The sequence below is a fragment of the Lampetra fluviatilis genome, chromosome 39, assembly GCF_964198595.1.
Source record: "Lampetra fluviatilis chromosome 39, kcLamFluv1.1, whole genome shotgun sequence".
Taxonomy (NCBI): domain Eukaryota; kingdom Metazoa; phylum Chordata; class Hyperoartia; order Petromyzontiformes; family Petromyzontidae; genus Lampetra; species Lampetra fluviatilis.
In genome coordinates, this window is record NC_136313.1 from 9,799,452 (window position 1) to 9,813,480 (window position 14,029).

At 57.9% G+C, this 14,029-nt stretch overlaps 1 protein-coding gene across 1 annotated transcript in view; it reads right to left on the reverse strand.

Annotated features, from left to right (window-relative positions):
• FBN2 (fibrillin 2) overlaps nt 1-14,029 on the reverse strand; it is a 128,088-nt gene that overhangs the window by 6,036 nt on the left and 108,023 nt on the right. The window contains exons 47-60 of the mRNA XM_078874680.1: nt 13,421-13,549; nt 13,070-13,189; nt 12,773-12,898; nt 10,589-10,741; nt 8,905-8,970; nt 8,125-8,250; nt 7,637-7,756; nt 6,625-6,747; nt 4,921-5,052; nt 4,101-4,226; nt 3,119-3,325; nt 1,543-1,668; nt 391-513; nt 4-120 (exon numbers count right to left, since the gene is read on the reverse strand). Of these exons, the coding sequence (XP_078730806.1) occupies nt 4-120; nt 391-513; nt 1,543-1,668; nt 3,119-3,325; nt 4,101-4,226; nt 4,921-5,052; nt 6,625-6,747; nt 7,637-7,756; nt 8,125-8,250; nt 8,905-8,970; nt 10,589-10,741; nt 12,773-12,898; nt 13,070-13,189; nt 13,421-13,549 (1,794 nt within the window). The remainder of the gene's footprint in view (nt 1-3; nt 121-390; nt 514-1,542; nt 1,669-3,118; nt 3,326-4,100; nt 4,227-4,920; nt 5,053-6,624; nt 6,748-7,636; nt 7,757-8,124; nt 8,251-8,904; nt 8,971-10,588; nt 10,742-12,772; nt 12,899-13,069; nt 13,190-13,420; nt 13,550-14,029) is intronic.

Below are 14,029 nucleotides of genomic sequence, written 5' to 3' on the forward strand. Positions count from 1 at the left end.
CACCGATGCAGGCCGAGTGGTGCTGCGCGAAGCCGGGTGGGCACTTGCAGTTGAAGCTCCCGATCGTGTTGACGCACAGGAACTGGCAGTTGTGCTGCTTGCTGGCGCACTCGTCCAGGTCTGCGGCGCCACGCGGGCAGACACGAAGCACGCCCGGTGTTAGGCGCTCACTCGCGTGCACGCTCGCAAGTGTGCACGCTCGCACACACACACGCACGTACGCACGCTCACACGTACGCACACGTCGTTGGTCATTTTGGTGGGGTGGCTCCGGTGGAGAAAGGAGCGGCCTTCTTTGGGAGGGTGGCAAGAGAGTGAGAGAGCGAGAGAGAGAGAGCGAGAAAGAGAGCGAGAGAGAGCGAGAGAGAGAGAGCGAGAGAGAGAGCTCACCCTTGCAGGTCTTGCCGTCCTCCTGCATGATGTAGCCACGTGGGCACGAGCACTGGAAGCTGCCCTCCGTGTTCTTGCAGATGAAATTGCACGGCTTGGGCGACTGTGCGCATTCGTCCAAGTCTGCAGAGGCAACACATAAGGGTACCAAAGGAATGTAGCGACGAGTAAAACGTGTCTGCAATTCAGCGCTGCGGAGGCGAGGGTTGGCTGATCACACAAACGTCACGAAACTCCCTTCCCTTGCTCGCCAGGAGAACAAAACAATAATGTTCTGTGTGTATGGGATAGAGTGTTTCCCCATCGCACATCTAGGTGGTCTCCAGACGCTCCGGTTTATTTCCACTCATCAAATTGGCCGACAAGCTATTCATATATAAGAGGACTGCAGAGCTTGGGAAATTGTTGGCTTCAGCTCATCATGTGGCTGCCGTTACACTTCCCTGTGGCTCTTGCGTCGAGTAAACACTTTTGCGCGTTCCAAGTTGAATTTATTATTATAATTAAAGCTTTTTTTTATCTTATCCAGCACCCAAAGCATTCTGCCAAATCCTGCCCCAGTCAAATTTCACTTGGTGTGAAGTCGCTCGTTCTCCTCTGCCTGCCCCACACGGTGTGGAACTCCCTCCCCTCAGCCGTTGGTGCTATCGACTACCCTGCCCTCGTTCGAGTCCAGGCTCAGCACTTCCTCCTTTCCTGCTGCCCGCGAACAAAAAGCGTTTCCTCGTTCCCAGGGTGCCCACGTCGCACCGCTGTGTACGGCGGCGGCGTGCTTTGGGTCGATCTGCCGGTGTGGCGGCGGCCTCGGTGGCTCCACCTCGATTGACGCCGCGTGTGCGTTATTCTTGTTGTTGTTGCGTCGCTCCTGCGACTTTCCCACATGGGCTCAAGGAGCCACGCGGGAAGACACGCAAATGGTTACGCGCCTGTGGGTTATCTTAAAATCTTGGAAGGGATTTTTTTTTTCAATCGGAAATTATCCTAAAAAAATGTTAAATCTTAAATGTTTCAATGCGAAACGACAGCCGCTTGTTGTTTTGAGTTGTGTCTTACGTTGAGCACCGTCCACTGTCAAAACTACTCAGTCTCCTCGGACGACGCAATCCTCGGCCTGCCGACGCCTCGAGCGAGGAGACGCCGCCGCGGACCTACCGACACAGGCGGTGGAGGTGATGTCCGTGGTGTAGCCGCGGTTGCACATGCAGCGGTAGGAGCCGGCGCTGTTGATGCACTCCCCGTTGTGGCACGGATTGGCCAACACCTTGCACTCGTCGATGTCTGCGGGGAAACATCAGAATCAGAATATTTATTTGCTCATACCGGAGGAATCCGATGAGCTACGAAGCAGACGTTCGGCTCGCGTGGCATGACGGACGCCGCCTCTACGACGCTCGCCTCCGTTAGGTATCCGACTCCGAAACTATCCCAGCCGGTCACCCAAAGTGAGGCGTTGAGAAGCGGCTGAAGGGACCGGGGTGACTCAAGGAGCTGACAAGAGAGATTTGTTTTTTATCGATCGATTTCATTTACGTCAACTGGAAGGGCCCAATGAGCTGTTAGGCTCATGGGCGTCCTGCGATGTAATTTTCTCCATTCTCTCTATTTTTAAATTCTTTATATTAAGTTCACTTGCTTGCTTGCTTGCGTGCTTACGACCGTGCAAATCTTTCGGTCGTTTTTTAACCCACTTCCCGTGATCCAATCGAGCTGACATTTTGCACACAGACTCGTTGTGCGTGACAATTTATTTTCGTGAAATTTTTTTCCAAAATGTTACACTTTTTAGGAAAAAATAAATAATATTTAATTACCAATTGCTTAATGGTGGCAGGCAATCATCTGACCCATAGGTGGCAGCCATCTCAAGCCAGAGGACGAGAGGACTCTAGCCGCCACGCATATAAAGGATTTATAGTGAAAAACTTTGTTTTTACGGGTTAATTTTTATTTCACCAGCTTAGGTCCCACTGAGCTATGTAGCCCTTTTTCAGGAGCAACCTGACCACAAATTACAGTTGAACAAAAGTGGATTTTCACGTGGACATTTACAGCAGCCAAATACTCTAAAACAGAAGCTGATTCTAAATGTCGAGGCAAAAACTAGAGGAGCCGGAGAAACATCCACGCGACCACAGGGAGAACACGCAAACTCCAAATACACAGGCGTCGGCACGAACCCACGACCTCCTGTATACCAGGCGAGGTAGTTAACATTTCCTAGCCACCGTGATGACGATGGTGTAACCCACGACCTCCTGTATACCAGGCGAGGTAGTTAGCATCTCACCACCGTGGCGCCCCAATATCAGTGCACTGACCCCGCCGATACACACTGCAGCGTACCGTCCCGACCAATCATGGCCAAGAGATCTTGCCAGCTCCACTCGTAACAATGAAAGAACCCTACGCAGCACAGAGCTTAATATCGTGTCAAGAGATTTGAATATTGTTTAGTGTGTAGCAGTTAACGCACTGCGCTACAAATCCGCCGACCCGAGTTCGACTCGCGCTCACGGCCACCACCAGTGACAATCATCTAAACCAGTCCTGGGCCTCCCCTAGGTCGGCTCAGCCTCAAATGAGTACCTGGTGCGGTGTGTAGTAAACATCGCCACTGGGGAGACAAAGGCCATGCCGGCCTTCATAGGTGCTCGCAGCAGCGGGGGATCTTTGTATTTGTTGTGTGCGTGCGCGCGCGCGTGTATGTGTGCGTGCGCTGCGTGCTGACCGCGTCCGTCCGTGGTGTAGCCCGGCCCGTGCGGGCACAGCTTGCGGTATTCCCGCGTGCCGGGGAAGGGGCACATCTCGCAGTGGCCGCCCCAGCCGCGCCCGCCGTCGCAGCAGCACTCCGACTTGGTGACGGCCTGCCGGCTGCTGGAAGACATCTGGCACAGGCCCTGTACCGCCTCGGCAAAGCACAGGCCCTGGCGGTTGTCTGCGTGCGTGCGTGTTTAACAGGAGTGCGCGTGTTTGTAAATAGGTAGGTGTGAGCGTGAGCACGGGAGTGGGTGTGAGGGTGCGTGAGTGTGTGTACAGACGGTGTGTGTCGTGGCAGAGGTGGGTTGTGTTCACAGAAGTACAATGTAAAAAAATTGAAACCTTTTCGTGAGCACGACTGCAGTCTTGTCGCTGCTTTAGAGGCGTTGTTGTTTCAAGCTCCGCTCTCTAGATTGAAAGGCATTAAGCTTTGGGTGTGTGTGTTGAAGCGTGACCAATCATCTTTTTAACTTTAATCATTATATATTAGGCCCAGAGCGACTCCTAATGCACAGAATACGGCATTTTATTTTCAAAAACGTCACGCAGCAGGGCGGACCGGTGGCCTCTGCCCAAGGGGCGCTCCGCGTGGTCCACCGAGCACGCAGAACAACAACGCTGAACAACGACGCTGAACAACGACGCTGAACAACGACGCTGAACAACAACGCTGAACAACAACGCTGAACAACAACGCTGAACAACGGGCACATTTACCAAAATTCTCCCTATTTCATCGTGTTTTTTGGCAATCGAAGCTGCAGTCGTAATCACAGAGCAACATTCAAAACTTGCAACGTGTCCAGCTTTGCACGGACACCGCGGCACCCGCGTCTAGTAATGCGGAGAAACAAGTCACCCCGCAGCGTTTGAGCGACGCTAGCACTGGGCTTGTCGGAGCCTGGGGGCCGCCCCCCCTGCCCCCCCCTCCCCCGTGCCACCCTCCCGCGTACCCAGGCAATCGACGCCGCTGTCGCTCTCCGCGAAGCCCTCGTTGCAGTCGCAGCGGTAGCTGCCGAACGTGTTGATGCAGCGTCCGTTCTCGCAGACGCCCGGCTTGGCACGGCACTCGTTCTCGTCTGGGGGGAGGGGGGGGGGTTTCCGGACAGCAGGGGTCGTCCATAGGTCGGCGGTCGGCACGGCGGGGTAACGGGGTAGGGGAGAGCCGGGTAGGGGAGAGCCGGGTAGGGGAGAGCCGGGTAGGGGACGGCGCGGTGTTGTGGACGAGGACAAAGGCTGGATTTCTCATGGAATATTTTCCAAACTCCCATCCTCATCCCCCCCACCCCCCGTGAGGGGAAATCATTTCTGGAGCTCAGACCAAGGCTGCTCCGACTGAAATTAAGCCCTGGTGGAGACCATTGTTGTTCATGCTACCCGTTAGGCCATGACACACTACGACAAATTTTAGGGCAATCGTCGCCAGGAACGTTTGTTCCACGGTTTTCTCAGAGAACGACAAAGAAAATGCCGTAGTTTTCAAAAACCCTGAAAAATCTGGTCACCGCATGGCATTGTGGGCAAATGGGATGGCAACCTCTAACCAGATCACGGACAGAGGTCATGTGACTAGCCAAGGGCGTAGACCATCGTTCGCACCTCCGATTAGCGCGGTTGGCTATGTACGGTGCAAAATAAGTTATTCGTACATAACATACATGAAGTGCAACACGCATGTTCGTAGCATGCTGTGCTTTCGTTGGCTGGAGAGAGGTCTCGTCGCTCGGTGCCAGCGGATTTCCCGTGGCGTTCACGCGCACCCCCGAAACTCACCGGTGCAGCCCTCGCCATCCGGCCTGCGGACCATGCCCGGCGGGCAGATGCACATGAACGTGCCGATGAGGTTCTTGCAGACCATCTGCCGCGAGTCGCAGTTGTGCAGTCCCTCCGCGCACTCGTCCAGGTCTGTGCGCGCAGGCAACGACGCAAAGTCAACGAGACGGCCGATTCACAGCGGGAACCTCGACGACACGGAGCGCCGCGAGCAGCTTGGAGCGCCGCTAGCACAACGGGTTCCCGTCGAGGGCCCGCGACGGCAGCGCAAGCACCTGCGGCGAGCCCGCACCGCGGGTCGCAGCTGATCTATTGTTCTTCTTCAGATATTTCTCCGCTCGCATTTCCGACGTACGCTTCACTCCGGCAGTAAACGTGCAGCCCGGCGTTCCGGGTCGTGCGCGTCCTCATTCACAGAGCTTGTTGGGGAAGATCGGAGTAGTTAACATGTGGGAGGCCTAGGAGCTGCGCACGTTGAGAGCTGGGGGGTAGGGTGGTCGGGGGGGGGGGGGTAAGGGTGGGCTGGAGGGGGGAGTGCCTTCTGGTGATACTGGGCCCAAGGGTCTCGGGCGTGAGGTGGCTTTAAAATTGTTTATTCAGGAACGCGTCCCATATTCTTTTTAAAATCTGCCTCGTTTCCTTGAAGCGCTGGACAGGATACGGTGGGAACACCCCGCTGACGCGGGGGTCCGTCTGTACAGCGGACCGTTAGGGTGTGTGGGTTTTATCCGGGTAACTCTGGCTCACTCCTGCGAGTTGAGCATCCCGCTCACGGGAGTTTTGTCGAACATAATAAATCAACGCGGGACCCTCTGCAAGAAGCGTCCGAGAGGCTCATGAGGCTCGTTTCCTGGATGAATGCGTCACGTCGTTACTTTGTTATCCAAGTCGCTGACTCCCGTTTACTCTGCAGATCAAAGTGCTACACAACTGTGCAACTGACGGTGGCAAAAAAACATCACGCGCTCTTGTTAACGCACACATTTACAGGTGCACAGGTTGATGATATTGTAATAAAAATCATGATTTTCACGGGGCCTTTTTTGCCAGTATCAAAGTGTTGAAAAATAAGAATAGGTCTTTCTGCCAATAAAACACGAGGTGTGAAGATGTTCAAACACCAAATAGAGTGTGGGTAATAATGTAGACTTGATTCCTTGCAAAAGGTATCTATTTGGTATTTGAACATCGTAACAATAATGACTGTTGTTTCTTTAACCAGGAAAGCCCCACTGAGTGCGAAGACTTTTTCAGTAGCGCCCTGCTACAATGGGATATTTAACTCAATGCCGGCTAATTTAGGAATTTGGAGAAACCGGAGTAAGCCCACGCAGAAGCGGGGAGATAACACAAACTCCACGCACGGAATGGCACCCGAGTCGAGAATTGAACCCAAGTCCTTTTTGCAGTGATGCACAAGTGTGTAACCACTGCCCCGCCCTGCCGCCCAGACGTTTACGTGTTTCGGTCCTTGCGTGCAGTACGCACGGACGTGCCAGGAGCGGTCGTGCAGTGGCTAGGGCACCGCGCTCTGAACCCGGCGACACGAGTCAGCGTTGGGTAGACGAAGGCGGGCGTGGCGCTGGCCGCCCATCTCCTTCGTGTGCCGTGTTGGCCTTCGTAGGTGCTCGCTCGCAGCACTTGCCCCAAGAGTCTGTCAAAGGCTGCACGGGGGACCTTTGTCTTTGCGTGCGCGCGCCGTACCCTTGCACATGCGACGGTCTTCACGCAGCGTGTAGCCCGTGGGGCACGTGCACTCGTAGGCGCCAAACGTGTTGATGCAGCGGAAGGCGCACAGCAGCGGGTTCTGGGAGCACTCATTCACATCTGTTGGGCAGCAGCGCACGCACGCACAATCACACACACGCGGTCACGCACGCACAATCACACACACGCGGTCACTTATGCACAATCACACACACGCGGTCACTCACGCACAATCACACACACGCGGTCACTCACGCACAATCACACACACGCGGTCACTCAAGCACAATCACACACACGCGGTCACTCACGCACAATCACACACACGCGGTCACTCACGCACAATCACACACACGCGGTCACTCACGCACAATCACACACACGCGGTCACGCACGCACAATCACACACACGCGGTCACGCACGCACAATCACACACCCGCGGTCACGCACGCACAATCACACACACGCGGTCACGCACGCACAATCACACACACGCGGTCACTCACGCACAATCACACACACGCGGTCACTCACGCACAATCACACACACGCGGTCACGCACGCACAATCACACACACGCGGTCACTCACGCACAATCACACACACGCGGTCACTCACGCACAATCACACACACGCGGTCACTCACGCACAATCACACACACGCGGTCACGCACGCACAATCACACACACGCGGTCACTCACGCACAATCACACACACGCGGTCACGCATGCACAATCACACACACGTGGTCACGCACGCACAATCACACACACGGGGTCACGCACGCAGTCACACACAGTCACACACGCGCAATCACATACACGCAGTCACACACGCAAAGTCACAATTTACGCATCAATTACTCACTGATATACAATACTTGACTTACTCTAGCAGTCATCGCTGGACGGCATTGTGGGTCGTTATGGACGTGGCAATCAAACGCCTCGTTGAAGCCGTCACTCACGTCGTTTCATTGGGGGGGGCGGGGGAGAGAGGGCATTTACCTTCGCAGGTCATCATGGGCCCAGGCTCAAAGCCGTCGTCGCAGGCGCACTCGAAGCCGCCCAGCACGTTGGCGCACGTGCCGTTGCCGCACGGGTTGCCGATGGAACACTCGTCCGTGTCTGTGACGAGGGAGGGGTGGGGGAGCCGCGGGGGGGGGGGGGGGGAGACATCGTCCCGGTGACGAGTGAGCCGGGTGAATAAACGGCCGACGTGCGATGTTTAAGTTCCCGTTCCCAGCCACGGCCGCCGTGCACAAGTTGCGCGTGTAAGTTGAACTTCTTTCGCACCGTACTTAGCCAACCGTGATAATCGGAGGTGCAAAGGAAGGACAACAAACTAGACGCAACAAATCGTTCCGAAAGAAATGCGTTTGCAATCTAGATGTGAAAGTGCACCGCTCCGGTGGCTGCCTAATATCGGAAAGGAAGAGCGTTCCAGACGGCCGCAGGGGCGCATCTGAAAGCGCCGCACCATGCAGCCAGCTCACCGATGCAGTTGATGGCCGTGTAGTCGAGGCTGTAACCCAGGGGACACTCGCAGCGGAAGGAGCCGTCCGTGTTGATGCACTGCCCGTTGGTGCAGATGCCCGGGTTCTCTACGCACTCGTTCATGTCTGGGAGCACGGTCGCACACGCGGACGCGCGATGCCAACAATTACGCCACAAAGACAAAGATCCCCCCCGTATAGCCTCGTACGGACTGTCGGGGCAAGTGTTGTTTGCGGACGCCTACGAAGGCCGGCACGGCGCACGAGAGGGTGGGTGCCCAGCACCACGTCCGGCCGTCTTTGTCTCCCGAGTGGCGACGTTTACACACCGCACCAGGTACTCGTGTGAGGCTGAGTCGACCAATGGGAGGGAGGCCCAGGACCGGTTAAAATAATCGTCACTGGTGTTGGCCGTGAGCGGGTATCGAACTCGGGTCGCCGGATCAGGAGCACGGTGCGCTAACCGCTGCGCCGCCGCTCCCCTGGGGCAGTTTCACAGCAGGGGGCGATGTTGCTGCGCATTCTGCCACTTGCGCAATTTGCACGCGGCACATTTATTTCTCATAAATGCGGTAAATTTGTGTTACCATGACACCGGCGCACGCGGCCTCCTGCTCCTTCTCTTAGAACTACGTCACAACGGATTCGTCAGCGTCCACTGCGTAGCGGGCGGCGCCGAGTATTTGTGGTCACGTGTTTCCAACCGCCCCACCCTCTCAGTCGTGTCGCTACGGTGCGGTGCGTGTGGTTGTGGCGGTCGTGTCGCTACTAGGGGGTCACCTTCGCGCGTGTCCCCAGGGCCCGGGATGATCCCCACTCCCAGGGGACACAGGTCCTCGAAGCCGGCTGTGGAGAGGGGAGAGCGGAGAGAGAAGCAGAGGAGGGTGAGGGAATTAGATGGCCAGTCCGTCTCTCTCTCTCTCTCACAGTCGTCTGCCGTACGGCGCAGGTCTTTGGCCCAAGACCGCTGTCCAATCCTGACCTCTCTGCTTCCTCTCACCGTACGGATTCCTTCCGTTAAAGTCGTCAAGGAGCATCTTCTTCTTACATCGCCTCATTCCCTCACCGAGCTCTCCACCTCTGACAAGGGGCACCTCAGAATTAAATAAAAGTGCTTGCACCGACGCCTCGTGTGGGCTGCACCATCGCCCTTGGCGGCTGCATGTCTATCCACTGCCGGTTGAAGGCATAAACGACGCGTCATCCCCCGTGGTCCCGCGGTGACACCCTCCTAATCCATGCGCACGGACCAATCCTCCTCGCTCCATCTCCGTGGCGGTCGCCCTCTCGGGCATGTTCCACTTGCGGCCGCCATGCCATCACCAGTCCTGTCCTACTTGCAGTCATCCTACGCGGCTCGCAATCCCCGAGGTTACGAGTTCAAATCCTGGACGGTGGGTTTTCAATCGGCCCATCATCCCTCCGTGGTAGATAAAAATCAGTACCACTTTGTGGGGGAAGTCAACGGTGGCCATCCTATCGGCAGACTCAAACTCCACGATAGGAATGTGGAATTTCTTCAACTAGCTCAGGATGGCTGTAAATGGGCGATGCGCACAAAATGCCTCAATGGTCATTTGAAAGAAACAACAGCAGCGCCATTATTATTACTACCACGCAACACAAGGCTTCAACGCACACACGTACGGAGTACACCCACAACGTCTGTGCAATCAATGTACAGCATTACCACAGGGTGGGCGTGCCAGGTGGGGCAGGGCAGGGTGTGTGGGGCAGGGCGGGTGGGGCAGGGCAGGTGGGGCAGGGTGGGGTGTGTGGGGCAGGGTGTGTGGGGCAGGGCGGGTGGGGCAGGGTAGGGTGTGTGGGGCAGGGTGGGTGGGGCAGGGCAGGGGGGGCAGGGCGGGGTGTGGGGCAGGGTGTGTGGGGCAGGGCGGGGTGTGTGGGGCAGGGCGGGTGGGGCAGGGAGGGCAGGGGGGCAACCGCTCAATCCAGCAGCCAACCTGTTGACAGTAAAGGGAGTACTTTTTTTCTTTTGAGTGGCACACGGCCATGTCCTGTCGTTGTATTTGTGCGAGTGTGCGTGTGTGCGTGTGTGTGCGTGCGTGTGTGCGTGTGTGTGCGTGTGTGTGCGTGTGTGGTGAGTGTGTGCGTGTGTGCGTGTGTGTGCGTGTGTGGTGAGTGTGTGGTGAGTGTGTGTGTGTGCGCGTGTGTGCGTATGTGCATGTGTGCGTGTGTGTGCGTGCGTGTTGCGTGTGTGGTGAGTGTGTGTGCGTGTGTGTGTGCGTGTGTGTGTGTGCGTGCGTGTGTGCGTGTGTGCGTGCGTGTGCGTGTGTGTGTGCGTGTGTGGTGAGTGTGTGTGTGCGTGTGTGAGTGTGTGTGCGTGTGTGTGTGTGTGTGTGCGTGTGTGTGTGCGTGTGTGCGTGCGTGTGTGCGTGTGTGCGCGTGTGCGTGCGTGTGTGCGTGTGTGTGCGTGTGTGTGTGTGTGTGCGCGCCAGGCCCGTACCTTCGCCTTCCCGTGGGCACAGCTCGCAGGGGTCCCCCCAGCCCTCGCCGGGCATCGCGCTGCAGCAGCAGCGCGCCTTGGTGGTGTTCAGGGCCCGGGGCACGGAGCACTTTCCGCTCTCGAAGTTCAAGAAGCAGAAGCTGCTGCGAGTGTCTGTGGGCATCGGCGGGCACCACCAAAGCGTCAGCATCGCCGCCGTCGCCATCGGCGTCGGCGTCCGGCGCCATCGTCACCCGCAGAACCGGCGTCGCTCGCATCACCATCATCAACATGAACCGGCGTCGCTCGCATCACCATCATCAACATGAAATGCAGTCACCGGTAATCGTCACGGGTACATCGTCGTCATCATCAGCAGCATTGTGATCCCAAGGTTTAAAATTAATTCACTGTCAACTTATTTGCATTTGCGAACATATGGGCAATGTCATGAGGTCACCGTCTCACTGTTGTAAATGTTACCACCATCATCATCAGTGTCATCATCATCCTCATCATCGTCACTTGTGACTGCTTCTGATTACTGTCTTACACGTAGCGATGACCGGCCAAGGTGGGCTTAGCTGCAGAGTGAGCGGCTTCCGATCAGAAGGTTGCGAATTCAGATCCTTAGTTGGGGGTGCGGTGTTGACTCGGCCCATCATCATGTCATCTCACCGGGGGAGATAAAATCAGTACCAGTTTGTGAAAAGTCAACCGTGGTTGTCCTACAGATAGAATCGCCTCTGCCCAAAAGAATGTGGAATTGCCACCATTGGCTCACGGCCAGGTGAGGATCACACCAGTGGCTCATGTGAGCGGGAAACCACTTTGATTTCTTGACTTTGACAGGAAAAGATAATGGCCTGCCGCTTATCAGTCTGCCGACATGATTCTATGCGTAGGCTTCCACAACCAATTTTTCCGATTCATTATAATTTTGGGGAAGATCAATGTCGAGGTGTAAAATATCAAGAGCTGAGCTTGCCAACTCCAGATGATGCTGGATGTAATTTCCAGAGAAACGTTGGGTGAAATTGTCAAAATCTCACTTGGGCTCTTCAACATTCCTCCTCCTCCTCCAGTTTGGCTGAAAAACCCTAAATCGGATTCCACGTCTGCCCACGCCGTGACAACTTGGTTTTGTTTGGCCTCTATCGGGTGGTGGAGGGTTATCGTAAAAAAGACTGACATACCTACACGACGATTTGACACAAATAAACTAATTACGACTGGTGGCGGTGGTGGCGGTGGTGGCGGTGGTGGCGGTGGTGGCGGTGGTGGCGGTGGCGATGGCGGTGGCGGTGGTGGCGGTGGTGGCGGTGGTGGCGGTGGCGGTGGTGGCGGTGGTGGCGGTGGTGGCGGTGGCGGTGGTGGCGGTGGTGGCGGTGGCGGTGGTGGCGGTGGTGGCGGTGGTGGCGGTGGCGGTGGTGGCGGTGGTGGCGGTGGCGGCGGTGGTGGCGGTGGCGGTGGTGGCGGTGGTGGCGGTGGCGGTGGTGGCGGTGGTGGCGGTGGTGGCGGTGGTGGCGGTGGCGGTGGTGGCGGTGGCGGTGGTGGCGGTGGCGGTGGCGGTGGTGGTGGCGGTGGTGGTGGCGGTGGTGGCGGTGGTGGTGGTGGCGGTGGTGGCGATGGCGGTGGCGGTGGTGGCGGTGGTGGCGGTGGTGGCGGTGGTGGTGGTGGTGGTGGTGGCGGTGGTGGCGATGGCGGCGGCGGTGGTGGCAGTGGCGGTGGTGGCGGTGGTGGCGGTGGCGGTGGTGGCGGTGGTGGCGGTGGCGGTGGTGGCGGTGGTGGCGGTGGCGGTGGTGGCGGTGGCGGTGGTGGCGGTGGTGGCGATGGCGGTGGTGGCGGTGGCGGTGGTGGCGATGGCGGTGGTAGCGGTGGTGATAGCGGTGATGGCGGTAGAGGTGATGGCGGTGGTGGCGGTGGTGGCGGTGGCGGTGGTGGCGGTGGTAGCGGTGGTGATGGCGGTGATGGCGGTGGTGGTGATGGCGGTGGTGGCGATGGCGGTGGCGGTGGTGGCGATGGCGGTGGTGATGGCGATGGCAGGTCTTCGTGCTGTGCCAATGGTGGAGCGAGCTTGGTGTACCGCCCGCACGGTAATCAATGGCAACGCTGCTGGTATGGCTGGCGCCGCAATCGCGCTGTAACCCGTCGGCGTCGCGCCATTCGAGCCGCGTGCCGGCGGCGCCGCGGGAGTCTTCTCACCGAAACAGCGGCGCCCGTTCTGCGACAGCATGAAGCCGGGCGGACAGTCGCAGCGGAAGCTCCCCGGCGTGTTGGTGCACGCGCCGAACAGGCACGTGTTGGGCACCACCAGGCACTCGTTGAGGTCTGCGGCGGCGCGCGTGGTGGAGAGGGCGGAGCAGGAGGGGGAGGTGGCGAGGGAAGGAGGGGAATAAGGCGGAGCGACGATCGTCGGGAAAAGCCATCGCGATTTATTTTTAATCACAATAATTTACAACGACGCCGATGGCGTGGTTCCGGCGACGGTCGAGGACTTACCGACGCAGTGGTCGTTCTTGACCTCGTAGCCCGGGGGGCACATGCAGCGGAAGGAGCCGTCCATGTTCTGGCAGACCCCCGGGTAGCAGGTGGTGGGATCGGCCACGCACTCGTTAATGTCTGCAGGGAGCGTGAGAGCGGACGCGGTGGGGGGGGTGCGGACACGCGTGAGCCATGGCCCTTTCGGACCGCTCGACGTTACCGACACGACATCTCCTTGCGGAGAGAAGGCAAGAAACGGACGCTCTGCGAGTTTTAATTAGACCTCCCTCCCCACTAACGATGATGGTAGCTGACGACGATCGCGCGTGCACGACCTTCCCGCCAGGCCCGCGCCGCGTCGCCGCGTACCGACGCAGTGCTTGTTGTCGGCGCTGAGCTCGTAGCCGTCCTGGCACAGGCAGCGGAAGGAGCCGATGGAGTTGAAGCAGCGGCCGCTGCGGCACACCTGGGAGCTCGGCGCAGAGCACTCGTCGATGTCTGCACGCCACACCGCACCACATCACAACACGTCACACCACGCCACGTCACACCACGTCACACCACACCACGTCACACCACAGCCACGTCACACCACGCCACGTCACACCGCGTCACACCACACCACGCCACGTCACACCACGCCACGTCACACCACGTCACACCACGCCACGTCATGTCACGTCACACCATGTCACGTCATGCCACGTCACACCACGCCACGTCACACCGCGTCACACCACACCACGCCACGTCACACCACGTCACACCACGCCACGTCACGCCACGTCACACCGCGTCGCACCGCCCCACACCACTGTTGGGCCACGTGCTGTTAGCGAGTGGCACCTGTGCAGAGCAGCACTGCTCACGAGGGGGGTGGGTGGCCAACACCACGCCACGCCGCCTTCGCCTCCTGTGCTGATACTTACACACTGCACCAGCTACTCATTTAAGGCCGAGTCAGCCTAGAGGATATCT